At 36.5% G+C, this 27,415-nt stretch overlaps 4 protein-coding genes across 10 annotated transcripts; 1 reads left to right on the forward strand and 3 right to left on the reverse strand.

The window, feature by feature from the left end:
* Nucleotides 1-710: 710 nt before the first annotated feature.
* LOC130734263 (agamous-like MADS-box protein AGL104) lies at nt 711-4,045 on the reverse strand. Of its 2 annotated transcripts, none has more exons than XM_057586606.1 (11): nt 3,671-4,038; nt 3,249-3,302; nt 3,117-3,149; nt 2,942-2,960; nt 2,721-2,782; nt 2,571-2,598; nt 1,931-1,992; nt 1,728-1,827; nt 1,570-1,620; nt 1,279-1,376; nt 711-1,195 (listed from the first exon to the last, which is right to left on the reverse strand). In XM_057586606.1, the coding sequence occupies exons 1-11, from the start codon at nt 3,988-3,990 to the stop codon at nt 874-876; spliced, it is 1,149 nt and encodes a 382-aa protein (XP_057442589.1). In that variant the 5' UTR covers nt 3,991-4,038; the 3' UTR covers nt 711-873. The 2 variants fall into 2 exon arrangements, with proteins under 2 accessions (XP_057442589.1, XP_057442590.1); XM_057586607.1 differs by having other exon boundaries at nt 1,007-1,157; nt 3,671-4,045.
* A 3,182-nt stretch (nt 4,046-7,227) lies between these two features.
* LOC130734265 (probable aldo-keto reductase 1) lies at nt 7,228-10,940 on the reverse strand. The gene is made up of 7 exons (XM_057586612.1): nt 10,786-10,940; nt 10,538-10,705; nt 9,725-9,934; nt 9,441-9,613; nt 8,583-8,679; nt 8,356-8,509; nt 7,228-7,806 (listed from the first exon to the last, which is right to left on the reverse strand). The coding sequence occupies exons 1-7, from the start codon at nt 10,828-10,830 to the stop codon at nt 7,628-7,630; spliced, it is 1,026 nt and encodes a 341-aa protein (XP_057442595.1). The 5' UTR covers nt 10,831-10,940; the 3' UTR covers nt 7,228-7,627.
* A 1,172-nt stretch (nt 10,941-12,112) lies between these two features.
* LOC130734264 (aspartic proteinase-like protein 1) lies at nt 12,113-19,034 on the reverse strand. 6 transcript variants are annotated; one of them, XM_057586610.1, is made up of 11 exons: nt 18,869-19,034; nt 17,365-17,626; nt 16,770-16,908; nt 16,071-16,312; nt 15,742-15,969; nt 15,497-15,635; nt 15,344-15,414; nt 15,162-15,261; nt 14,013-14,073; nt 12,946-13,017; nt 12,113-12,604 (listed from the first exon to the last, which is right to left on the reverse strand). In XM_057586610.1, the coding sequence occupies exons 2-11, from the start codon at nt 17,616-17,618 to the stop codon at nt 12,384-12,386; spliced, it is 1,527 nt and encodes a 508-aa protein (XP_057442593.1). In that variant the 5' UTR covers nt 17,619-17,626; nt 18,869-19,034; the 3' UTR covers nt 12,113-12,383. The 6 variants fall into 6 exon arrangements, 4 of the variants coding, with proteins under 4 accessions (XP_057442593.1, XP_057442592.1, XP_057442591.1 ...); XM_057586609.1 differs by having other exon boundaries at nt 17,365-17,709; XR_009017843.1 differs by lacking the exon at nt 18,869-19,034 and adding an exon at nt 13,157-13,295 and having other exon boundaries at nt 12,536-12,604; nt 17,365-18,862.
* A 7,107-nt stretch (nt 19,035-26,141) lies between these two features.
* LOC130731738 (protein FAF-like, chloroplastic) lies at nt 26,142-27,162 on the forward strand. The gene has a single exon (XM_057583979.1). It carries the CDS (start codon nt 26,479-26,481, stop codon nt 27,073-27,075), a length of 597 nt encoding a protein of 198 aa, XP_057439962.1. The 5' UTR covers nt 26,142-26,478; the 3' UTR covers nt 27,076-27,162.
* The last annotated feature ends 253 nt before the right edge of the window (nt 27,163-27,415 follow it).

Below are 27,415 nucleotides of genomic sequence, written 5' to 3' on the forward strand. Positions count from 1 at the left end.
AAAATGTTGAAGCGTGGAAGGGATTGATCACCGCCTCACCGGCACAAATTAACCGCAGCAAAACCCCCTTTTCCTTTAGTAGTGTGGATAACCCCCACTGTGATAGGGTTTTCACTGATTCTCCCACCCCTCTGATAACAAGAACCTATTTGATCTTCTCATTGCTTTCGTTTGCTTGTACCATGTATACTTTTCCTCATGGTCATTGGCAAATATAGTAGTACCTACTCATTAATGAATTTATGTCTCCTCACTTCTATTAGCCTCCATATCTACCAGAAGATTGTCTGGCTACCTACTGAAATTCGTCATTTAATGTTTTAACAAACAACTTAATCGCCTCCATTCTTTTTTTTCCCACTACCTTCCATCCCTCTTCCCCTTCAATTATTCTACTGTATCTCCCTCCTCTCCACCACTACACCAATCTGTTTTTTTTTTCCAAAATTTCATATCTCCTTAGCCAATCAAGTACCTGATTGGGACCTAATAACACAATTCCCTCATTCTACATTAAAATCAGAAATTTGGTTACTTAAAAGAGCTGGAAAACCATTGTTCTTGTTCACTACCTCCGGACAACTCTTTCTAGGTCTACCTCAATCCTGTTCCATCTTTTTTAGAACAAAATTGTTTGCTGTTTTTCTTTCTAGCTATTCTATTCTTTTAATCTTTCTATTTTTTTTTAACACAAAGGACCATCACAGGTATAGTTTAATATATGCACATTATCATCATATAGGTAATCTTACACATTATACCCAGCTAACATAGCAATTTTTGCCGCTGGTTAACTTCACATTTGAAACAAAAAATGATAATTAAGAATTGGACATGGCTTCTCCATTCCGACAGCACATTGAGCAATATGTGTCATTGAGTATTAAGCTGGTGATGATGCGGTTGTTGTTGCTGTTGTTTACATTGATCATATTCAGCAGCTTCATTCTTCGGCGGCTCCACGTGTGAGGCGGTTATTGGCATGTTCACCTGCCCATGTGGCATCATGTCTTGGATGTCAGGATGGGGTGCCACCATGTCATGCTGAATGTGTGGATACAACGTGTATCCTTGTGGCCATGCTGGAATGTTTGCATCGCTCGGATTTGCCACATGGCACTCCCCCATGCCTCGCGGGTCAGCGTTTGAGCTTGTGCCTTGTGAAAATGAACCATACACGGTGGAAGGTAAATCCCTAATAAGCATACCATCATTATTGATATTATTAATCATTTCATAAACATCATACGTGTGGATTAGAAAATAAAATTATCAAACCTGAGAGGATCCAAGGGGGCAGAAGCGTCAAACATCTGGGGATGGTTCTGGCTACCATCTTGCAACCAACTTACATTCTCGAAAGAAGTAGGCATCCCCTACAATATAACATTTTTATTTATGCAATCATGTATCATGTGATATAATGTGATTAGATGTCAGTATAAAACTTCTTTACAGTGATGTTGATAGTGCATCCATTAACCTCTTAACCTCTTCATTATTTATATATAGTTAGATCTCTTTTCATACTAAGCATTCATCAAGTTAGACCTCTTTTCAATTAGTTACCTGAATACCAGATGGATCATACGAAGATAGTTGGTTGCTCAAGAGATAATCCTGCAAGCATAAGTAAACAAGTATTTGTAAATAATAAAAGCACATAAACCAAAGAGAGAAAATGTTGATTTGTACAAAAATGTGTGCTACTATGATTATTATCTAACCTTTCTCTGTATAACACGTGTCAATGTATCTAGTAGGTGTTTTTCGCTTGCTTCAAGCTCCCCCATGGATGTCATCTTTAATGGGTCAGGTTCATATATCCTGTGTTCATACTCCCAAAATTAAAACCATTATTGGAAAAAAAAATATATTGAACAACAATATTAAGAAAATCAAGGATCATCTATATTTGCTGTGAAGGAACCTTATCTGCTCGTCAGCCATTTGAAGTTGTTGCTGCAACCTACTAACTTCTTGATGGAGTTCCTAATCAAGAAAATTTCAAGATCACATGAGAAATTTGACAAAAAGATGACAATGGCAAAAAAAAGTCTAATCTCACAAGAATGGATACCATAAATAAACTTGAAGCTATCTCCAAAGGAGAGTTATATGATACGAGCAATTCTACCGTGGACTATGTAAAAAATTGTTCCACTCGTTAACTTTAGTTGTAGATGAACTATTTTAACTTGTGAACCAAATTTTTCTTATTATACGGTAGACAAAGACTTTTTAAACTTTACACTAATACACAAATCAAAATCCTATTAGATCCTAGTCGGCCGCTATGAGATTAATCATTTCGAAACTCTGAGATTACATTAAGTGGGTAAGTCTCTTCCAATAAATTATTCTCCATACATACCGCCCAGAGATCGAATCCTCGACTAAATGCTTAAGAAGCTCTCAACTATCTACCAACTGTGTTTGACCTTATTGGTCTATTGGATCCTACTTGAGTGAGGCTAAAACACACCTCATTCAATGTGTACGAAACAAATAATAGTGATAAAAAGCTTATACTCAATTTTTTCACTTGGAATTTAATGTGGTTTTCTTACCTCAATCTCAGAGTTAATGTCTCCCGGACTTGTTTCAAGCAGAAAAAAACAGAAGGAACAAAACAATTAATACCATATTAGATCATCCAAAATACTTTTAAAAAAATAATCCCAACAAAATTCGAAGATTAAATTAATATATTTACGAACTTGGCTAGCTGGAGAGCTATATCATTTTCACTTCTCAGTTGCTGAAGTGTCCTAAGCAAGTACTGCAAATGCCCCAGAAAATTATAAACTTGTCAGAATTGAACTCCAGAAACAACTCGGAATTTTAATTGGAATATCATAGTAAATTCTCAAGTTAATAATAATTCCCATGCTTTCTTGCGACGGTTTAATTTTTATATAGATGTAGTTAGAGAAAATACCTCCTTATTCTGAATACCCCTGCAAATAAATAAATAAATAAATAAAAGAATGAGTAAATAAGTAAATAAATAGTAAAAGAATAAAAACTAGTTTCCTTGTGAAGAAGAAAATAAAAAGAACCAAAGAAAGAGTAAACGAAGGCAAAGAGAATAGAATTACTGAGAGTATATATACCTGCGGTAAGGTAACTCAGGAAAACTTACAGCACTGCAAGAAAAGTTTTACTATAAATCATGAAATTAAAAAAGCCAAATGTGATAAGAAATTTAGAAAAATGAAGTTACACAAATCATGTTCAGGACATACTTATCTCTTTCTTGATCAGGAAGATTAATGTAACGAGTGAAAACATCCTCGATCCTGATTAACACGACAACAGCAATATCATTATAGCTCATCATATAATGCATCTCATCATCCTCAAAATTTAAACAAAAAAATAACAAATGCAACATTCGTTAACATGATCATAGTAAAAATAATAATTGATTTCTTTGCTACAAATTGTGAAGGCCACGATTATTTTAAAGCAAGATTCTACTCAGTCAAGATCCTAATCCATAGGGCACGATTATGCATGCCCATTTCTCTAAAAGAGTGAAGAACATAAGAAATCTAATTGTCATAATGAAAAACTATCACATACATAATTTTTAGCCATTGCATCTAAAGCATGATGAACAAGACCTTCAAGAAACAAGTTAAAAGAAATACATTTACATGATTACCTCCTTCTACCGGAAAAATGGTTAACTTTTCCTGATGGAGAAAACATTATAAGGGCGATATCAATGTCACACAAGACGGATAGCTCATAAGCTTTCTTGATGAGGCCATTTCTACGCTTTGAGAATGTAACTTGTCGATTTGTGGTGTTGTCTATTCTTTTTATCTCAAGCTTTACACGACCCATCTTGATTTTTTTTTGTTTTATCAAAGGATGTATGCAAAGGATAATGGAGAATCGGTAGGAGGAAACCGAAAATGCCCTCTCTCTTTTTTTCTTCAATCGGAAAAACCAGGAAATTATAAATGGAGAGTGATGCATGAAGCTTTAAAGGAGGAGCTGTTGGATAGGAGAGAAAGGGAAGGGAATTAATGGTTATGAATGGGTGAGAGGAGAAAAGGGAGGGAGGCGGAGAGATTGATGATGTGTTTATAAGGAAAAGGTCACAAATGATTTGGCTCACTTTTTTTTTCATTGATGCATTGATGCATGAGTACCACCAAAACAAACCATTAGTTAGCTTGCAATATATTTATTGTTTCTTCGTATCCATTACTCTTTCCGTTTTAAAATAATTGTTCTGAGAAAGGAAGAAACACAAATGCAATACGTGTAATTAACTTTTTCAAAAAAATTAGTTGTTTTCTTATTTTACTCTTAAAAATGTAGTTTTATCTCTCTTCATTTATTCTTCTTATAGGAGACTATTATATGGAAAAACATCATTTAATGTTTTATTGGAAGTCTAAGTGGACAGTTATTATAAAACAAAAAAACTTTCTTAGAGTGAACAATTATTTTGAAATGGAGGGAGTAATTCCTATTTTCCAAATTATTAAACCTCATTATTCACATAATTACACTTATTAAAAAAGTTAATTAATGTATTGACTTTGAAGTTTTTTTTACAATCTTCCACATTTACCCTTAATTAATGTATTGGATAAAGTTGTAGAAAATTAATTATTAGTGGTAATTAAAATTTTGAAATTACAAAAGTTTAATAAATGCAAGGGTATATATGAAAATGAGTAATAAATTTTTCTGAAATTTAGTAATGCACAATGTATGTCTCTGAGATCTTATAATTAGGAACAAAAGAAGTATTATTATAAAATAGAGAAAAATACACGCACATTCCTCAATGTTTGTGAGAATGACATTAAATTTCATTTTTATATAAAATCTAAAATCCACCGCACCTTATTCTAATAAGTTAACATCATCTAAGAGGATGCTAACGATTCCTTTTAACTCAAATGTAATTAATTTAAATATTTAAAGAGCAATCATCATCTTCAGACTCCACGAACCACACAAGAAGAGAACATCCAGGCTAGACCAAACCATTAGAAGCACTTGATGCGCCTCTCATTGGAAGACCTAGTCGAGCTACTATACAGCGAGCATAGGAGTTCACCAGGTAGAGGACTATGTTGAGCTTCGTCTATTAACGGAGGAATAGGGGAGGCACACCTAAATTTGCATCTACCCTTTAGTTGATTCCTTTGTATGGACATGTATGGGATGGGTAGGGTTTTTGATGATGATGGATATGGATATGTGTTTGGATGTTTGCTTTTTCACTGATGATTGACATGTATGGGATGTGCATGATCTGATATATGTTTATTAATTTTATATATTTTTTACTTTCTGGATTCTTAAAATTCGAAAAAGAACTCGTATTTAAACATTCTGGGATTTAAATCCCGGGATGCTAAACTACATTCTGAGTTTTCATATAGGAAGTTGATGTTTTGGAATAAGAAAACCACAACAATAGTCCACATCTTTTACCTCTTGAGTTTTTCAATTCCCGGACTGAGAACCATTGATTTCTTAGAATGACATCTCCCAGAACGTTAAAGGCGGAAATAGATTCTGAGTTTTAAAACCCAGAAGAAAACCATGTGTTCCGAGTTTTAATTCTTGGAACAAAAAGGCACTACATGTTCCGAGTTTGAAGAAATCGGAATGGAACTTAATTAAGAGTATTACATACTTTTACTACAATAAATGGGTTGGGAAATTGGGTGTTTGAGTGCCAAATTGAACCCCCTTTTAAAATTGGTCTACCAGTGGACCGCTAATTAAGCCTCGTTGGATCTTAGATTTAGTTCGGATTCCAAAATGATGAAAGGGTAAAATTGTAATCATCCTCTAAACCAATATTGTCATTTCATTTCTGATTCCACAACTAAACTTGTGTTATTGATATGACGTCGTTTTGATCTCCACAGATGAATTCGCGGTGTTTCTGACCAGCGCGAACCTCATGTGATGGACTACTTGATGTCTAATGTCTTTGTCACCGGAAGCTTCATGGCGTACCTCTAAGAATGGAGGCTCACCGTTCCTTCTCTCCTTGAGAGCTTCAACAAGGTAGACATGATCTGGGTGGTCGTCATTTTTCTCATTATGCTCGTTATCTTCAACAGTTTCGTTTACTCTCACACAACGAACCTTCATTTTCATTCACTCTAAACCCTTAATTGATGGTGTTGGTCTCAACACGAGGGGTGAGTTCGATGGTGAACACGATTGGGCGATGCACATACTGTTCATAGTATTTGTGATAATGATTGGGATCCGCAGAGGGAGCTGGAAGAATTTCACAAAGCCAACTCACTCGGAAAAGGGTGTTAGGAAATAGCACAGCTGAAGAAGCAAAATAAACCAGGAGCACAATCAACAACACCAGAATATAACGTGGAAACTCCAAAACCAGAGAAAAAACCACGGTCGTTGTCAAAACCGATAACCAGAGAATAAACACTATGTGAAAATTGTTACAACACATAAACTTCACTCTCAACCACCCCATGACCCCAGTACACCCACACTCTCCAAAGTAAATATTTGAACTACATCTCACAATACTCTAAAACAAGAGCATAAGAGAAAAAAAAAAACAAATATAAACTTAAAGTGTTTTCAGGTGCTACATCTTTGGTGTTTTGGTGTGTTGAAACAAGGAGACTGAGATTCCTATATATAGTCTTGGACCCTCCCACCCCTCACTAATCTAAGCGATGTGGGACTTCTCCAAGATGCATAACTTGATCTTTTTTCTCCTTCATTAGCAATGTGGGACTTACATTGCAATCAACCCCAACAAAGGGTTCTTCCCATACGTGTGGTAGGAGTGTTCAAGGGCACAGCGGCAGAAAGATGTCACCTTTAATTTGTTGACACTGAGAAATAAAGATAATAGAGAGAATGAGAAAATGAGTGGGGGTGGAGAGGCGGGTGGAGTGTGAGATGGGGAGGGAGATTCGTCTGTACCCCCACTGGGGTTGGGAGAAAGGGGTGGGGGAGTGAATTACATAAATCACTGTGTCTACCGGTGGACGAATTTTAATAGGTTACACCTTAGTGTCCACACCTTTGCTATCATATCTTATTCGCGCATCAAACAATAAATTAAAATTGTAATTTAAAACAAGTGATGATTACTGACTTCATTCTATCAAAGCAGACGAATTGTAAATATGGCATTAGACATTTTAAACATGAGATAGTTTCATTATTTCACATCCCTCCAGACAAGAGAAATAAACAGGGAATTAGGGGAACATCACATTAACCGAACCATGTTTAAGCAAGGTGTGAAGAAAATATTTCCTTCAGCAAAATTGCTGGTAACCATGATAGGAAATCTTGGATTCAGATCACACACACACACACTCTCTCTCATCATTTAATCTAAACATAATTAAGCACACAAAAGAGCAACAGTTTTATTCAGATAAGACTTTTTTTTTTTGGTTCATCGGAAAGTATTTAAATTCCCCTTCCAAAGATTGATCCCTAGACCTTCCCCTCTCCAACTCATATGTCCTCAGCTCTTATCCTTCGATGACTATATGACTAACTTTTGGAGGCGTGCGTAGAAACCAGAAACTAGATAATAATAAAAACCATCTGAACGCTGAGTTGCATAACTGCTGTATAGCTATGCTTTTGGTGGAGTATCAGCAAAGTTCCATGAGCATCTAACTAAAGCATCAGAAGTTCGCTCCCCAGCCACCTCAGATATTGGTATTGCTTCTGCAATTTCCTTCAAGTCCTCTTCGCTCAGCTTCACTTCAAATGACCCAATATTACTTTCAAGATTTTTTATCTTAGTTGTTCCTACAATACATAGGTTGCAGAAATGTTACTGTCTGGCCCCAAAAAAAATCATAATTTGAATGTCTCTTAAATGTGATGCATGAGCAAAATGTTAATTGAAGTCTCATATTGAACAAAGATATAGCTAAATAAGTCCTTATAATTAAAGGATAGAACAATCCTCAATCTTCAGCTAGCTTTGAGGTAGAGTTAAGCCTAGTCTGAATTCTAAAAAGGTGTGAGAGTGTATCCTAGATCCACTGATAGATGGACCACCCGCAGAAATTTGGTCGTGAAACATTCACGCTCCTAAATTCTAATACATGATGAAGGGAAGGGGTTCATATATATGTTCAGATCAAACATAGACGAACAGGGAGGCAAAAGAGAAGAAGGTGTGATTTCTGGCTTCTGGGTGGAAATGGATGTTTGTGATTTGAAATGTCAAGGACTCAAGGTGCAACTTTCTTCTAACAAGAAAGATGGAATAAATTTTCAGTCCTTCAGCAGCACTGAATGGCAGATTATTTTATTTGATGTGGGTTGGGAAAAAAATGAAAAATCACTCACCAGGGATGGGTACCACATCATCTCCTTGATGAAGAATCCATGCAAGAGCAAGTTGTGAAGCTGCACATCCATGCTTCTCTGCCAACTTTACTAGCCGAGAGTAGAAGATCTTGTTCTTGTCAAAGTTCTCCCCTTGGAACCTTGGTTGGAATGCCTGGTAAAATGAGATGTTGATAAACAATGAACAAGGCCAATTTTTCATCATAAAGGAAAGAGCAAGTCCATACCAGAAAACTGTTTGCAGGCACACTTTCTATGACAGCCTTGCCACAGAAAAATCCACGGCCAAGGGGACTGTATGGTACTATTCCAATCCCAAGTTCCCTGTAAGTTTTGTGACCGATCAGGGCCATCTAATGAAGAATCATGAAGGACATGGAAAAGCAAATGAAAGCAATTAAAGAACTTTTTTTTTTGACAGGAAAGAAATTAAAGAACTTGGTAGCATATACACAAATGAAAAAGTTCCAATTTAAGCAAGTAAAATTGTTCAGAACTTCACTTGTTAAAAAGAGTTTTTTTTTTATAAAAGGAAATGGCTTCACCCTTTCCCGAAGAAGTTCTAGTGACCTCACAGTACAAGCCTTTAAAACAAACCTTGAGATTTCCTACTAACTCAATTCAGTCTTTATTTTTAAGGTGAAACAATAGTTCATGGATAATCCACAGCCAGAGTCCAAGAGTCACACTGTGAAACCTATAACGTTGAGCTTCTAAGTAAATCCGAACTCAAAGACAAAGGTTGACCAGAGAACCAATCAGCTAACAAGGTATTTGGATATTCATTTATAAACATCAGAATTGATTCTGCACGGTCCAAAATAACTTTTGGATGTAGATGTACTTCTTATCACATATGATTCTAGCTCTAAAATCAATTTTGGGATGAAGCTACAAAACTACCTAGCTTCTGCAGTTCACATAATCAATTCTGAGATTTCACAACGGGATTCACATCATTATTCTAAAAAAATTACTTTTCTCTTAAATATATATCCAAACGTAAATCACTTCATTTTCAAGTCGCTTTCATCATAATTAATTTTACCAAAACTAATAGTGATAACACAAATCCAAACACATACCTGCAAAGTGGAACAATATCTTGCTCGATTTCACGAGTCCAAATAGACCACTCCATTTGCACAGCAGTGATGGGATGAACAGCATGTGCCCTCCTAATTGTGTCAGGACTAGCTTCAGATAATCCTATGTACTTTATCTTTCCCTCTTGGACCAACTTCTTAAGTTCTCCCATCTGTGATTCAGAGAAAACACAAAACAGTAAATCAAAGACAAACACAAAACCAAATTGTCCCAAATTCAAAAGAGGTCAAAAGAGTTTTGTGGGGGAACTACTACTACTCACAGTGTCTTCAATGGGCACTGTGGTGTCAATACGGTGCTGATAATAGAGATCAATGTATTGCACCCCAAGACGTTGGAGGCTAGCCTCACAACAGGACCGAACATACTCAGGTGTACCATTCACTATAATATTACCAGATCCAGCTTCAACTTTGACAATCCCAAACTTTGTGGCAATCTGAACTTGATCTCGAGGTAAGTCCTTGAGCGCCTGAGAGATTTCAAATGGTATGCATTTTACAATGTTGAGTATTACCTTTCCATTTTAAAACTTCAAATGGCAGAAAGAATGTGAAACAGATCAGTTACTCATAGTGTTATTCATACTGTTCCATAACTTTGTACGAATTGTTTGGAAAAATATAGGGTGTGTCGATTAAACAACCTTAGGTAAGCATTTTTTCTAGACCAGGGTATCTATCGTCGACAGCAGTGACTAACGCCCTCGCCGTGGGTTCTCTCACTAAGCAGTAAGCGGCTAGCCACGAAATTTGTTTCATTCCCATAGGCGAAGAAAATCAAACCTCCAACCTCGTGGTTAATGGACGAGATGGGCAATCACCATGCCAAACCTCGTGGTTTCTAAATTAAGAATTTATGACAATAAACATATAACACATAAGTGTTCATTCATAAGCTTATTGAAATAAACTCAAAGTGCTTATCCATAAGCTAATTTGAGCCCCTTTTGAAAATAAACTCAAAACAACTTACAAGTCGTCATAAGTTACTTTCATGAGTTTATCCAAACATTTATATAAACTAATTTGAGTACCTTTTTGAAAAACTGATAAAGAATGAAACATGGACATACCTTTCCGACCAAAATTTCATTTACATGGGGTCCATATACATCGGATGTGTCAAAGAAGGTGATCCCTTTGTTGAAAGCATACTTGATCACAGAGATACCGTCCTGTTCAGGAAGAGGAGAGTTGTACACTCCGGATAGACCCATGCACCCAAATCCTAATTTGGAAACCTATAATGCAATCAAACACCAGAAATTGATGAGAAAACACATTCACACAAATGGCATTCAGATTTCAATGACTTAGTTACCTCGAGGCCTTGGCTTCCAAGCTTCACTCGAGGAATGTCTACCATTTTTGTGTTTCGCTCTTCCTCTTGTTCCAATTTTCCGACACGCACTGAACCGCAATGTAACACTTCTCACAGACTCACAGTCACAGTCATCCATCCGTATCTCTTGTTTTATTGGGTTCAGACGTCAGACACAACTTCCTTTTTCTTTTTCTTTTTCTTTTTTTAAATTACTCAGCAATAATTTCAGTGTTTTTCAATGAATAATAGAATTTTAACTAAAAACATAATAATAAATTTTGATTCATTTTTTTTTATTTTTTCCATTAAAAGAAATCGAAGATGAAGGATAAAGAAGAGGAGAAGAAGTAGTCTGTTGCAGATGAGTCGAAATTGGGGAAGAAAACAAATTATGGCTAGGTTTGAGGAGTTTAATTTGGTTTTGGGATTATTTTAATTAGTGAGTTAGTGTTAAGTTGGGGTTAGATTTTTTTTGGGTACATAAGTTGGGGGTTAGATTAAAAGTTAAATGAGTTAATTTGAGGTGAAAATTTCATTTTTTAAAGAAAAAGAAAAAATTACAAGTCAGCTTCATTAAGCATGTGGCAATTACACGTAGAACCGGTGAAGCCATGTGGCAAGGTCATCAAACCACTACCACTATGTCCGACAAGGACCAAAACTAAATAGTTTCCATGTAGTAGGGTATGAGTTCAAACTTGCTCCAGAAGGGACCAATTTCAAATTTAGCGTATTACAATGACCAAAATATTATTTAACCCAATTATTAAAATTCAGTAAATTATATAATAGTTATAATAATTCAATATTGTGCTAATGATAATTTAACATTCCATAACTTTCATTTAAAAAAGATATCAACTTAGAAGTTGTTTAGAATAACTAATTTACCCTCCCTCCTTTTACTCAAAAAATACCTCCCAAACAAATTTAGGTAGTGGAGAGCTAAGCTCCATGGAGAATTAGATTTCCCACCTCCACGACTAGATTTCCCACCCCACAATTTCGGTTTTTTAATTTCCGATTATTTTGGGATTTATATTCTGAATTAATTCGGGATTTAAATTTCCGGAAGTGCAAAACACAGTGTAACACCCCACTTTTAAGTAGAAAAATACTTCGGAAACTCAATTTCCGAAATATGTCAGGAATTGAGTTCTCGAAAGTGTTTTAAGTGGGGTAACATTTCTAATGAGTGGGGTGACAAATCCAACTCCCAGCTCCATGGGGCCAGGTGAAGGATGACTAGTTTGCAAATTGAAGGGTTTAGAACCCTTCAGTCCATTATTTAGAATGTAAAAGAAATGTATGCAAATCAAAAAGATTCTAACAAAAAACTAACCATATAATATAAGATCCTAACAAAAAGCTTATCTGCCATTAGGGTATAGGAATAGGGGGTAGGGGGATTGCGCTTACAGAATTGGATGATGCATAGAAAAGAAAATTGGAAAAGGCCTACATACCAAAAGAACAACAAAGGGAAAATTATCTTACGAACCTAAATAGATACAACAGCCTAAAAAGATGAAAAAGCAAACCCCATGATTGTCTAGTTTAGATTGGAGAAAAATTTACAAGTAGATTAGATAGACTTAACCACATAACCAGTACAAAAGGAGGCATATCAGAGACAATGAATTTAACAAATGCCAAGAGGTAAAACCAGGTGTAGCCGTGGACGGTTTGGGGGAAGTGTGTCCAGCAATAGCCGGTGGCACAGAATGAGTATTAGGAGGGCTCTGCTGCTGATTCGCTGGTAAAGTGCTCGGCGACGGTGATGTGGAATTTACTCTAACTCCTACACTATCTTCACCTGGTGATTCTGAGTGATTAGCACATTCATAGACTTGAAGCAAATGAAAATGATATAGAGAACATAAAACTATACAAGGTAGTCCCACAAAACTTAAATGAATTAGCTAGCCTTCATTTTGACCAAAACACAACTTTTTTTAAGAAATAATCAGGTCTATATCAATTTGTTCCATTCTTTGACTCACTCTTTTAATGTGTTTGAAAACTCAGTAGGTTTTCCCGTTTCACATAATAGATTCTTGATTTAGTTAACAGAATACAAACTACATATAAAGTAGGAGTAATTTTTCATTAAGATTTGGAAAAGAAGGTTAAAATTTAAGTAAAAGAAGTACTTACAATTGGATCTAGACCAGCCAAACCGTAGATTCTCCCTGTCGAAGACCAGGCGATAACCCCTCAAGTAGTTTTCTGAGACGAAAATGTCAATAAAAGAAACAATCACTGTGAGCCATCACAATTTTGTATGTGCATAGATGAGTAGCTACATGCATGTGAAACTTGTTTAAGTTTGTTGAGAATTCAAGTGCGGAGTTGGAGACAAAGTTACCAGATGCACATTTCTCAGAGACAAGAGGGTAGACGAAAAAGAAAGTAAGAAATTGAGATCATTCAAAGGGGTGAACAAGACCCCGGTCAGCTCATCAACCCGTCCTAACCCGGTGCCACCTGGCCAGGTTAGACCCAACCTGGTTTAAAGAAAGGACGAAAAAAATTGTTCAACTAAAAGACCTGACTTCAGGTTGGGACAGGTCTGGGTTGACCATTGGGTCACCCGACCTGTCCCAAATACATATTTTAACTATCATACATTCACATACAATAGCTTAACCCTTCACTCACGGTTTCATTTCAAAAAACTTCATTTTAAATTTTTTTCACATATTCCGTTGTGCTTAGAAGCACCTACTTTCTTAAAATAGGATTTTGAATAGTGATAACAAGTCATTTGAATATATGCTTATCTAGGTTCAAGGGTTCTGATATCTAAGCAGCCTAACCACAAATTGTATGTTTGAATATTCTTATCTAGTTTGCTGATTTCTTATATCTACTTGCCAGGATAGTGATGAACATGGCATTTGAATATGGAAGAACACACACACACACCCCTACACACACATATACATATATATATATATATTAGAGTGTAGAATCTTAGTATCTCCGGGTCAACCCGGTCTCATCTTACATAGACCCAGTCTTAGTTAGGCCCGAACAATGTCGGGTTGCTTTGGGTTTGTGAATGGGTTAGGGTTTACAAATTGGTTTGATCAATATTTAGTGTTGGGTGAGGGACAACCATAAACCGTCCCGCGTATGGAAAAGGGAAAAGAAACGATTTAGTTTCATGTAGTGAGGAAATGCAGTTTGGTTTCATGTATGACAAGAAGTGGTATACTCACGTCCAATGGTAACATAGTCATCCTTAGAATTGTACACAGTCAAACACATGGCAGTATATTCCTGCACGAGATGTTTTTATTTCATCAAAATCACAAGCAATACAACTTTGGGACGACAAAGAAGATTCTGCAAGACAAAAGCTGGATCAAGTGGCGTATATCCTTGCCATGAATGTTCTCAAATCAAATAATGAAACGTGGATACTTTTCCAACATTATATCATGTTCATTTGTTCAGCACTATGACAACAATTGTCTCTTATGAGTCGGACTCAGAAGAAACTAAAGAGAAACAGAAGATTATTTTATGAGAAACTTGAAACATTTATATCCTAGAAGTATTTTTGAAAACAACCAACATCAGCTGGAGCAATCTGCGGCTGCGCCCATTTCTACATAATATATGCTGAGAAATCACTTTCTGATAACATGAAATACTGTTCGCTTCAAGCTTATTATTCAGCATTAATCAAATTTCTTAGTGTTTATCATTTAGAGCGAGTTGTCCATGAAAAATTTGCCTCTGGAACTCTGCCTTTGTAACTAACCTCAGCATTGAGACTTTGTCTATTTGTTATTAGTTAATACCAGAAAGGCATGATGCCATGATGATTGCATCAAACATCGATAATTTATCATAAATGAGCAATGTTCACTTAGTACCAGATTTTCAAAAGCTTAATTCCAAACCCATCCATTAGTTTCTTCCCTTAAACTATAAAGATTCTTCACCTTATTGACTCTGAAATTCAGTAACACAGTTTTTAGGGTGTCCTGAAATTTTCAAGAAGTTTAGGAATTTTTTTTGGTTTAATTTTTCCTGTAAGTTCAATGAAAGCTGGAAACTTTCTTCCAAAAAAATATTCCCCTTGGATTTTCTTTCAAAAAGAAGTTCCCCCCAAAAAAATTCCCATAATTCTTAAGCTACTATCAAACTAAAACTCAGCCTCAGCATGAAGATTAATTTTCTACCAATTGCAGTATCTAGAAGCCAAAGTAACACTCACCAAATCAACTGTCAATTCCCTAAATACCAATTAAAGGTCCGTCTTCTTACCTCGATCAATGTTTAAATATTGACTCAATAGTTTCAACCAAATACGCTTACATCATAAAAATAAAGGGGTCAAAATTGGAAGGTTAACTTACCTCATTGATTGAAAAAGTAGACAATGGGTTGCGAATTAAAAAAGTTTGATTCTTAGAGAAAGTCAGTTTAATCGGTGGAGTGTTAACCACCTCCTGTGAACTGTCACATGAAAAACAGCACTGAGTTACAATGAAATTCATGAAACTTGTGAGCCTGAATGTCTAATCATTTAGTATCAAACCTGGCATCGTAGCAGTATTCCCATGGTAATTGTTGGAAAGTTTCCCTGGTTGCATTTACTTGTTTGTCAAACTGTATTCAGTGAAGATTATTTTTAGCCCAGTTTATGCTTGATCATAAAGTACCACTATGTTTTATAATAAAAAGGAATTACCTCCATTACAACTTTTTTATAAATGTCATGGGGAAGATATGTGAAAGAAGCTCCACTGTCAATAAGTGCTTGAAATCCAGTTCCCTTGAGACAGAAACTCCCAACACAGAACCTCTCTACTCCAACAATATAGTCAATACTGCAGCACCTCAAACAATTGAGACAAACCAAGAACATTAGGAAAATATTTAGAAATCACAATTAAAACTAAGCAGCGGAAAAATAGCATTCTACACAATACATACAATTCTCCATCTACAGGCAAGAATTGAGTAGATTGTTGGGTGACATGCCCTTGATCACCAAAGAGAATTCTCCCAGACTCATCATCATTAAGACAAATTGAGAAAGAATTCCGAATAAGTCCTTCCTCTGCCAGCAAACTCGGGACTGAAATGCTTCCAGGTCCAAGCCCCAAAACACCATCAGGAGCAGCTCCATCTAAATAGCCACCACTTTGTTTCCTGCCACAACTGTAGTAGTCATAAAAAATCAATTATCTTCAGCACGGGTACACATCAGACTCATGGCTTTTAATCAAGAATCTGATAATTTTACACAACAAAAAACACACCCTAAAATTATAGAAGCTGGCACAGATTTTTCTGCTGTGTGTCTGCTATTGGATGTCAAATGTAGTTTGTCTTCAATAAGAAATCCAGAACTTGAGGTATTGTCTGTGTTATACTGATAATTATAAGGGCAAGGATCTTTAGAACCTTTGCAATCGTAACCTCGAGTACACAGCTGGTGACTGCAAGGTAGATGTCTGCTGGTACTCGACAATGATGGGCTATACTGATTCAGATCCCTATCCTGCATGAGAGATGCCCCCATGTACAAGGGAACATCTGCCAATCAATCATTGAAATTAACTGCTAAATCTCTTACCACCCTAAGGATAACTATTGAAGAAATCCAAACAGAAACTTTTGAAATGCATATACGATATCAAGTTGATAAGCAAAATCAAGATAATGGAGTAATAATAAAGCTCATCACAATAATGACACAACACAATAAGGGCAAACCCGGTGCTATAAAGCTCCCGCAATGCGCAAGTTCCAGGGAGGGGCCAGACCCACTTAGTCGATCTAATGTAGGCATGCCCTTGCATTTTTGCAAGAGGCTGATTCAACGACTCGAACCTGTGACCGCAAAGTCACATGGCAACAAGCTTATCGTTGCGCCAAGGCTTGCCCTCAATGACAAAACACAATAACATAGAGAAATTGAATTGTTTTGAAAGATAAAAGGCAAACCGAAGACCTACCAACACATCATAGTGACCAGCTGACAAGGGAGCACATTCTATGCAGTCACAAGGGAGCCAAAGCAGATCACTCCCAGTGTCCAATGCAACAAGAAATGAAACATTTGGAGTCCCTATATCAATCCATGTGTAATGCAACCTGAAATTCAACAATGAATAAGTTCATACATGATACATGGCATTGCCAAACTTCTGCAGCATCTACTACACCCCCTTTCTCTCCTATTCCTACCCATTTGATCAATAAAAATATAAGTAGCTAAGTTGATGTCCAACAGAAAATCTGTCACGTGACTTCAACCAAGCATTTCAAAATTGACCCTCTAAGATTGCACTTCAAGTGGTCATAGTGTAGATTAAATAACAACCCTTACTCTAGTAAGCATTAAACAGAGTAAAATAAATAACTAAACAAAAAAATGTTTTAAAAACAACGAAATTAAGCTTAACAGTTCATAGTTGGCAAAATACAGCAATGGATCATCACATTCTACACGTTTGAAGGACATAAGAAAACATAAAGTAAGGAGCAAAAGGGTCAAACTTCATTTTCCTCAGCATTTCTGAGAAACCAAACAGACTCAAACTCACTCACCAATTCCACTCATTGCCAAAGAAGAAGGTTTGGCCTCCCTTAGAAGGATACATAGATTCATATTGCGAACCAAGCTTCATCCTCTGGCGTGTAAGGTCACTGTTCAGAAGCAACCTGAAATACTCAGAGGTGCTTTTGTTAGGCCATGATTGAAGCGCAGCACCATTGCCCCTTGAAGCCAAATGAACCTTAGCCTCCTCAGAGAAACGATGAACAAGCCTGGAAGAAAATGTGACCGCAGCTTCACCCTCCATGGCAAGACCTTTAGCCAGTAACAGCCACAGAAGAAGACCAACCGCCATTCCCAACAGAAGAAAAAACTCAGCTTCAGCTCCAAAGTATCAGCTACACGAACAAACACTCCAAAGGGTATGCAAAAATGAGGTTGATTTTGAGAAAAATTGACTCTGATTCTGGAAAGTTTGAAGCTTGTTCTCTTTGTTCTTCAGAGAGAGAGAAATGAGAAGGTAGAAAACATAGGATGGGATGCGCAGTGCGCACCTTAGTGTTTTACAATAATGATTTCTGTGGTGAACGTGGCGAATGGACAGAGGGGGAGGCATGTGTCTCTATTCTGTTTCGGTTTTCAAAAGAGACTGAGAGTTTTGTATAGTTTGTTTGTTACTCCCTCCGTTCCTAATTATAAGACCTAGTTTTAAAATTTTCTAGTTCCTAAATATAAGACCTTTAACAATAATCTAGCAAAAAGTATTCTACTCTTCCATATATGATTAATTAATGTGTTAAAAAAGTGGTGGTCCATAAAGTACATAAGGGAGAAAATCCAAGGTACGAAAATGGTAGAGTAGCTTGTTGCAGCATAATGTGTTAAACTATTGTTGTTTAAGGGGTATGTTGTATGCATTATAATTTGACAGAAACACATTTATTTAATGTTGAGTTATATTAAAGAGAGTATAGGACTTGGCTTGCTGGTTTTGCTAGGCATGTTTGTGTTTCGCATAGTCTTCACGCAGAGCTTTTAGCAATGATGCATGGCTTGAAGATTTGTTGACGGCGTGGATTTCGCAATATTGAGTTATTTTCTAATTCGAAGTTATCTTTGGGGCTTTTGATGGAGGATCATCCTGTGTTTCACTGTTATACCTCAATTATTTCTCAAATTAAAGAGGTTGATATGATTAGGCGTGATTGGGTTGTGCCTTGCTCTCATTTGCTTCATGAAGGGAATGTAGTAGCAGATTTTTTTAGCCAAACTTGGGGTTGTGGATCCTCCTTCTCTTTATGAGTTTGGGATAGGCCTCCAGGTGGTCTTGCTCTTGTGTTGTTAGGTGATTGCATGGGAACTATTTTCCTAAGGCTGCAGTAGTAGTTTTTTATCTGTTTTGTTTCTTTTAGCTCTTTCTACCAAAAAAAAGAGTATCATAATTATTGGTCAACTAATTAGTGAGAATGCAACGTTGTTAAAATTTAAGCAATAAGAACAGTCATGTCATGTTCCTCTAACGATTATTCAAAATAAACTTTCTGTTGCTATGAATACCTCTGTGTTGGCTCCCAAATCTTCCAGATTTCCGAGTTGCTCACTTACTCACAAACCTTGCCTGTGCAAAATTACTTTCTTTACTTACTTTACTTTCTCCTGTTTCCCCTGTCCACTTTGTATCCAAACCAGAACCCAACCCCATCGAACCCACCCCCAGTCTGTGCAAAATTGAACCATCGAATCCACCCCCACCATCGCCCCCAACCACCAAAATCCCCAACCCAGAAACCCACCTTCACCGATCGAAAACCCATCGCAACCCACCCTACCCTCAAAAAAACACAAACTCATCATCACACGGTGCTGGAGCAAAGCCACGAGGCCAGAACAAAGCTCCTCCACCGGCGTCGCACCGCCGCCATAGCTCGAGCCATCGCGCCATGTCCCACCACTCGTTGTGCATTCCCTTAGCCGCCATTGATTCTCTCTCCCTCGCGAATTTCTTTCTTGAATCGCTCCTTGTCTCTCACTCTGTTTCTTAATCGCTCCATCCCTCTCACTCTTGATCTCGATTATTCGAATCTGGGTAAGGAAAGGGGTAGCGACGACTATTGTGATTAGGGTTTGGGGTTGGGGTTGAGAGAAGAGGTGTGTCGGCTGTGTTTTGGGTTAGGGAAGGAGAAGGTTGTTGAGTAAGTGGTGGCGGCGCTAGGAAGGAGAAGAAAGGGTTGCTGCTCAATTAGAATTAGGGTTTGTCTTTGTATTGTTTTTAATTTTAAACCTAAATAGAGTTAGGGATTAATTTTAACATTTATTTATTAATTATGATTGATTAACACATTTGTAATAAAAGAAAAATAAAAATTCCACGTGTAATTGATGATTGTGCAAAAGTAGAGCCACCTCAGCTTTAAACACACGTAGGGACTTATTTAGATTAAAAAAAAATCTACGGACTCGGAATCGGAAAAAAAAATCCAGGGACTTATTTTCGTACGGGTACAATTTCAGGGACCTACAAAGTATTTAAGCCTATTAACAATTCATTTTCACCTCGCCTCGCCTTAGTTAAATAAGAAGAGAAATAAGTGGTATGATTTGTGACGTGGCAGAAAATGCGGAGAGAGATAGAAAAGAAAAATGTATACAAATGAGATGGAAGAAAAAGTAAATTGTAGGTATCATTACTTTATGTTATTACCATAAAATTGTTTCGAATTTTAAGACAATGACGTATGATATTGACAAACGAAATTGAGATTTTTTAAGGAAAGCATTGTTAACGCTAAAATTGCGAAATTACCCGAATTAGGGGAACTTTTTTACTAATGTAAGACAACATGAAAGGAAATTCAAAAGTTAAGCCAAAAGGTGAAATTAAAGTGTGTAAGTAATGTGGCCAAATTTGAGGACCATTCCAAGGAATTGGTTTAATGAGTTACATTGAAGAAAAGAGTCAGACCAAACATGAAATTAACATGCTCTTATATATAAAGATGGTTCAAAGAGAGTTTTGAAGGGATCGTGCTTCAAATTTGGCTGCGCTAAATGTGGATCAGTTTTAAACTGGTCTACCGTGGTCCAATTTCATTTTTCGGGGATATGATAAAAATGTCCTCATCTTCCCTTATTCATTCTTTTTCTATCCTTTATTGGAAATTGGGTTTTCTCTCCGCCGCAACGCCAACGAGCCACCACCGCAGATCAGGCTTCATGCCACCACGCAGTTCTTGGCACAATCGTGGTCCAGATCTATGAGAAGTTTGCTCTCCCCTCTCTCCTTTGGCCTCCCAATCGGGAGGTTGATATGAATTGTTGTGTGCTTAGTTCAATGAAGGTAGAACGCATGTCTTAGGTCACGTCATGTGTTAAAGTTTTAATTTCTGCACTTCAAGTATCATTGATTTGTGTTAGATTTCTATGGACTAACATGAAATCGGGGGATAGTTGCGGGTCCGATTCAAGAGAGAAACCACTCAATGAACTAGTTTTCTTAGGGTGAGATTATCTTATGCAGGAACAATAGTGGACTTTCACGTGACAAGTAGGGTGTTGAGTTCTAACAAGAGTTTCTGTGGTGACAACAGGGATTTGTAAGCCTAGGATACCTTGTCTTATGATTGATTGGTCATTGTGAATGTCTTTGAGAGAGAATCTGAGTTGTATTGTTCCTTTTGAGTTTTCTAGATGGTAAGGGATTATGTGTAGGAATTCTCACTGATACATTCCCCTAGGCTAGGGATAGTTAGGTGGATAACTCTCGGCACCAAAAATGAAATGAACCATTACAAAAGTGTTTGAGATGAAAGCAATTAGAGGATTAGGTGAATGCATTCTAAATATGTTTTCTTCTTCGTCTATGTAAACTTTTTTTTAGTGCTTTCATTTATATTCAAAAACCATAAAAACAATTTTATCAAACATCTTTCTATCCGCTTGAATCAATATTTAACTGGTGGAACCGGTGTTCACACAATCCCTGAGGACGATAAACCTGTGTCTAGTTGCTATGATTGAATCATAAATGTTTACGCCGAAAGGAGTACAAACAACGAGGAAAAAATCTTTATCACTAAGACCAAGTGCAATGGATGTTGAAAATTTTTGTTGAGAGTTGTTTAGATGGTTCAATGGTTGTTGAAGGATGTTGAGAGTGATGTGGAGGAGAGAGGGAGGGGAGAAATGTTGAGGAAGCTCAACATTGTTGAGAGTGGTCCGGGACGCCACGTGGCGCCATCTGAGTGGCCTCCGTCAGGCGCGTGGAGTGCACGGCCAGACAAGGCGCGTGACGCGCCTGGGAAGAGAGAGAAAAAGTCAGATTCTGCAGGGGAACGCCACGTGTCTTAATCTGATTGGGTCGCCGGATTTCTTTTATCCTTATCTTTTGAACTCAATTATTTCATCAAAAAAAATATTTTCTGAAAAAAAAAATTATACCAAAATTCATGATTTTTTTTCTCTATAAATAGAGACATGGTTCGTTTGATTTGGAAACAGAAAAAAAAACCAAGTTTTTTCACTCTCTTATTATCTCTCTCACCATCTTACTATCTTTCTATTAGCTTTTGTTTTGAAATGGATCACAACAATCACCATTTCAACACCCAGAATTCATCTTCCATTTTTAAGTTAAGGAAATAAAAAAATTATTGTCTATATTAAAAAAAAATTGTTAAGTGTTTATTGTTTAATTTAATTTAAAACAATAATTGTAATTTTATGTAAATAATAAAAACAAAAATATAAAATTAAATAAAAATATGAAATAAAAAAGTGGTGGGGTAGGGTGAGTGGTGGGGTAGGGTGTTGAGAGAGAAAACCATTGGAGTGGGTAATTGTTGAGAGTGTGTTGAATTGGAGAGAGAAGATGATGTGGAGTGTTGGGAAGAGAAAAAGTGGTGTTGAGAGGGGGTAAATTGTTGAGACCATTGTACATGGTCTAACCCAATGCAAATAATAACCACCTGCTGAAATTGGAGGGGGTTCAGCCATTTTGCATTTAGAATGAGTAATGGCATTTTTTATATCAACCCAAAAAGTAAAAGCATCAGTTGTAACAAAAATATATTAGTTGAGTTATTAATTAATTAACTATTTGAGTATTAAGTTATGTGTGCTGTTTGGGAATTGGAGCATCGTGATGTTGTCTGTGTGTCTGATTGCATGGAAGCAGTGGATGTTCTTATCAATAATACAAACGCATGTGGCTAGTCATAATTATTAAACTCGGACCAGATGATTGACCGGACTGGTTTGACCATGAACCAGGCATGTGGCTAGTCAGGTCCTTATGTTGGATCGGCCATGCAGTCAAACTCAGTATGAACCGATCAAACTCAGGTTCAACCGAGTAAAATCGGCGGTTCAACCGATTTGGGTTTCTGTGAAATTAAAATTTCCTTGCTGAGCAATTTGATAAAAAGTATAGCCAAGGGGAATTGAACTCTGACACTCCTTACTACATTGTAGCATGACTAATTGACTACCACTAAGCGAAACTTGTTTTTGAGTAAAGTTGCCTAAAAAATTACATATACTTGATTTATGTGAATGCAAATCTTTAATTTTGGTTTCATAATATTTTTTATTTTTATAAATGTTATAATTAATTAATACTTGGACATGAACAAACTTGACATTGTTGTTGCTTTATTAATCATTTGTTAGCTTATGATGTAATTAAAATGACCTTAGTTGTTGAATTCTATTTTAATTTATGTTCTTTTTGTTGTGATTAAAGCGTAAAACCAATGTTGTTTGATGATCTTTAAAACTTATTTTAATTATTGTGAGTTGGGACATTTTTTATGGTAAAACATTCATTGTTGCTTTTGTGTGTGTGGTATTTGTGAGTTGTGACATTTTATTATGGAATTTGATTTTTTTTTTTAGTGTCAACCGAGTCAACTGGTTCAACCAGTGACCCAGTGGTCAAACCAGTGATCCATTGACCCAGTGACCTGATCAAGTCGATCACTGGGCCGAGATTGGTTAGTCACCTTTCCTGATGACACTATTCTTAGCTCGAATCAAATTGTCCTCTTCTAGCTTGCCTTTAACGATTGTGGAGACTAGTTGACATATTGTCGCTTCTATCGCTCTTCTTGAAGCCCTCTTCGGTTTTCAACCCGTTTTTCAGCCATCTGACTTCACATCGCAAAACACCAAGCAAGGGGTATTACTCTCCAAACAACACTTGGACCTTGCCAAATCACAAGCTGGCCTTGTTCGAGTGGGCTTCCAGCCCCCAAGACACAATGGGCTCGTGAGCATCTCCTTGGCTCTTCATCGAATTACATAGAACCTATGCAAACATGTTTCCCTCATGATCTGAAATGATGAAGTATGCCCTATTCCAAATAGAAAATAGTCAATTCAAAACCCATCCACTCAAGATGTATACAATTCAAATTCGACCTAAATTTCAAAACCTCCTTAGAAATAAAAACAACAACTTCCCCACCCCTTAAAACGAGCCTGATATTAGGGGGAGCAAAAAAGGAAACCCCATTCTCGTAGAAGGAAAAGAATCATATACATTTCTATGCCGACCTTGACCTGAGATATTCCCAATGGCTCTAATGAAGCTTACACGGAAGAGATCCACTTGCTCTTGTTTGCCACTCAATTGTAAGGAAAGCTTGCCACCGACACAAACATCAAACCTCATTCCAACTTCGACCCAGTGAGACAACTAATAGCCTCGACTGCGTGCATAACGTACACACTCGAAATGAAACCTCCTCCCTTCTTTTCTCAATCATTGAACAACTACATTCACAAGGTCCCCAAATATAGCGAACAACTCCCTGATAATACCAAACCTTCTTTGAAATTCCATATATGAAAAGGGTGGAACAAGATTCTCGAGCACCGCCCCGTTTAGCCATCCTGTCATCCCGCTCCTTGCCGCCATCCATGAGTGGGCCTCTGTTGGTCTCCCAAACATGTCACTAACGCCCTGCCCAGTAGTTTGGGGGTGCTTTCTCTCCGTTCTACCATTTTTGTCACAAGCTACTTGTCCATACTTTTGATAAAAGATTGAATTTGAAGAAAAATAGAAATCTGATTAATTCTCTAATTTATTTAATTTCTTTTAACTTTTGGAATAATCATTTATTTTGAGTTACATTTTTTTGTGAATTTTTTTTTTATATTTGTAGACAATCATAATTTCTCAGCTTTTCAAATAATTACTTAAAATAAAATTAATTTTTATTCAAGCCCAATATCTCCTATACAGGTAACAAATATACTCTTTCCGTTTTTTATTAGCTGTCAATTTTTTTTCTTATATATCTATTTGTCCACTTAAAAATTTAAGAGAGTATTATTTGATGCCCCTACTGCTTGATATTTTTCTAATTAATGCCCTAGTGGGAATAATAAATGAGAAAAATAAATACATTCAAAAGAATAAAAAATAAAATAAATAATATGTTTTTGAAAATTAACAAAATTAATTAATCTCAATATATGTGTTTCTTCTTTTTCAAGGATAATTCATAATAGAGAGAGCAATTAACTAGCTCATCGTATTGATATAGTATAGATGATGACCATATAATCCCATTAAACAGGAAAATTAGGAAACAAATCATAAGTAACTAGGAAACAAATATTAAACTTGAAACACATGGGATATGCCAATGCAATCACTCCCTTAAAATTGGGCCTGTTTTAAGATTACGTTAATTTGTCTACGTGTCTGTGTCATGTTGATCTGTCATCTTATCCTTAATTAATTGCTTCATTTATAAAAAGGATTTGTTTTGTTGTGCTTCTCTGTCTCTCTATTTTCTAGAGTTGCCTTGTCGTCTTCGAGATCTACACGGTTTTTTTGTTCCTTTGGTACTGCATGCTTTATGTCCAAGATGCAATATTCATGTACACAAGCCAATTGAACCAGGTAGATGAGAACCTAATTACCCCTTCATTTCATTTCATTGTACTTTTTGTTTGACATGATCCTCTATTTTCTTTAAGAAGTTTTCATGATTCCCCTTTGTTTTTTTTAATTCTGTTGTGGCTGTTTTCATTATGCTTCGATGGCAAAATGGCTCTAAAAATGTGATGATCATGGCTTCTCGAGCATCAATCTCTTTGGTCTCGAAGTAAATCCTAACACCCGTTAGCATTGACGCTAACGAGTATCCCAAAACAAGGTTAATTGACATGATAAAATCTTATTGGTTTTAAACATGAAATATGAAATGAGTACACAAAGTACTTTGATCCCAACCTTATGGAATTGACCAATGCATGAAATACTTATTAACACCTGGTTCCATATCTCCTCTCTACGTGTATAATCCAAATGCATTTCATGTTAAATTTATGTCTTTGTCTTGTTCATCCAAAACGATCCATTGCTGCAGAAATGGTGCTGTTCCTATTGCCTATTTCCTTTTCAATCAGTAGTATGAATAGTGCAACTTATTCGCATAATGCTATAAATAGTTGCATCATCAAATAGTATCACAATAGTTTGAATTTTAGAACAGCTAGCACAAGAATATTGCATTGATACAATGATTTGCAAATCATTTCCTTAACTAGCCATTCTAGGTAAGAAATTAATAAATCAAATCAATGGATAAATGAGATTATATGAATTGATTCTATTGGAGGATTTGATGCAATCCAATATCCTTTTGGAAGACACGGTTTTGTGTTAATGACATTGCTATGATATTGGTGTCACATTCTAATTAATTCTATGTATTTATGATGTGTTTATCTACATTTGAACAGTCATCATTAATTTGCTAATTTGTCCTTTGTTTTGTGATTTGGGAATTTGAAATTTTTTTCACAGGCAAGTGAAAGAAGGAATCAGATTCTGATGAGGATACACCTTGCCACATAAAACTCAACCATGACATGACTCTTATTAGCTGTCTTTTCGATCCTCTCTTCATTGCCACCACATTCACGAAAACCTAGCCACTCCACTCCCTCTTCTCACTGTCCCTGCATTGAATGTACGTGATAGTAGAACACACACTCATCTACTAGTCTAGTATATACCAGCTCATACCCCATTATTACACACACCCCAAAGTTCCTCCCTCTCTATATAAATTCAATGTTCTGAAACCAGGTTCCAAACACAAAGAAAAAGTGTTAATTACTAGCTCCTACTATCATTTTTTCTCTTCAATATCATGATCTCAAGCAACACTTCATTTCCTCCTAAACTTGACGACTACATTGGCACTGAGAGCTGCTACGACCTGCAAAATGAAAATGATAACAACAACGTCATTGATGTCAAGGACAAATCCAATGCTGAGAGCAGCAGCATCAGGAAGTGCAAGGAGAAGAGAGTGTTCCCTCCTCCTATTCCATTCCTAGCACGGACCCAAAACTTGGCGTCTCACATGCCGTGGGTTTTAAAGAGGTACACCACGAGCGAGGGAAGGTTGATTCTGAAAGAAGAGAAGGTGAAGCGCCACGAGTACTTTCGCACGCACAGGGAGGATGGTAGGCTCATATTGGAGCTTGTTCCTCTTGACGATGATGACTACTACTTGGAGAAAAATGAAGAAGAAGAATTAGAATCACCAACAAGTTCACATGAAGAGGTTGATGTCGATAGGTTTGAGGATGAAGAAGAATTTGATAATGAAGAAAATATTAAGGCTAGTGATAATAATGTTGAGAATGAGAATGGTGTGGTGGTTGGTGGTGGTAGTGGTAGGTTGAAGTGTTTGAATTACAATAGTATGAGATCTTCTCCTTCTTGTATTCTTATTTCTTAGGACTTAGGGTGCTAGTGCATCCTAATTCCTACTAGAACTCTAGAAGGGTTCGTGGTTGATTTATTTAGCCAATCAAGTTAATCTGATCATTTGCCATGTTTAGTTTAATTTTCTTTTGTTAGAAGTTTAGAAATGCGCGGTATTGATTTGTACTAGTTGGGATTATTTGTCTCGTAGTTGGGTTTTCTTCTCTGTGGAAGTTAATCAATTCAATAATCAATTTTGATTTTGGCTTCTTATTTTGAAAGCTCATATTTATTAGGCTAAAATGAAATCACACCTTGTTTTGAGTTAAGATCTCCAGAATCATTTCGTTTTGAAATGGATGCGCGTGCCACAA

This window comes from Lotus japonicus, chromosome 1 (assembly GCF_012489685.1).
Source record: "Lotus japonicus ecotype B-129 chromosome 1, LjGifu_v1.2".
Classification (NCBI taxonomy): domain Eukaryota; kingdom Viridiplantae; phylum Streptophyta; class Magnoliopsida; order Fabales; family Fabaceae; genus Lotus; species Lotus japonicus.

Bases quoted from the DNA above. Each gene is read 5' to 3' on its own strand.
- LOC130734263 (XM_057586606.1), bottom strand. From the start codon at position 3,990: ATGCATCACTCTCCATTTATAATTTCCTGGTTTTTCCGATTGAAGAAA. The intron at 3,303-3,670 runs GTAATCATGTAA...CGTGTTAATCAG, and splicing joins CATTTTTCCGGTAGAAGGAG to GATCGAGGATGTTTTCACTC. The intron at 1,621-1,727 runs GTTAGATAATAA...TTATGCTTGCAG, and splicing joins CACGTGTTATACAGAGAAAG to GATTATCTCTTGAGCAACCA.
- LOC130734265 (XM_057586612.1), bottom strand. From the start codon at position 10,830: ATGGTAGACATTCCTCGAGTGAAGCTTGGAAGCCAAGGCCTCGAG. The intron at 10,706-10,785 runs GTAACTAAGTCA...ATTGCATTATAG, and splicing joins TTGGAAGCCAAGGCCTCGAG to GTTTCCAAATTAGGATTTGG. The intron at 9,935-10,537 runs GTATGTCCATGT...GAAATCTCTCAG, and splicing joins ATGAAATTTTGGTCGGAAAG to GCGCTCAAGGACTTACCTCG.
- LOC130734264 (XM_057586609.1), bottom strand. From the start codon at position 17,666: ATGGCGGTTGGTCTTCTTCTGTGGCTGTTACTGGCTAAAGGTCTTGCC. The intron at 15,636-15,741 runs GTATGTATTGTG...GAGGTGCTGCAG, and splicing joins TTGCCTGTAGATGGAGAATT to TATTGACTATATTGTTGGAG. The intron at 14,074-15,161 runs GTAAGTTAACCT...CATCTCGTGCAG, and splicing joins CTACTTTTTCAATCAATGAG to GAATATACTGCCATGTGTTT.
- LOC130731738 (XM_057583979.1), top strand. From the start codon at position 26,479: ATGATCTCAAGCAACACTTCATTTCCTCCTAAACTTGACGACTACATT.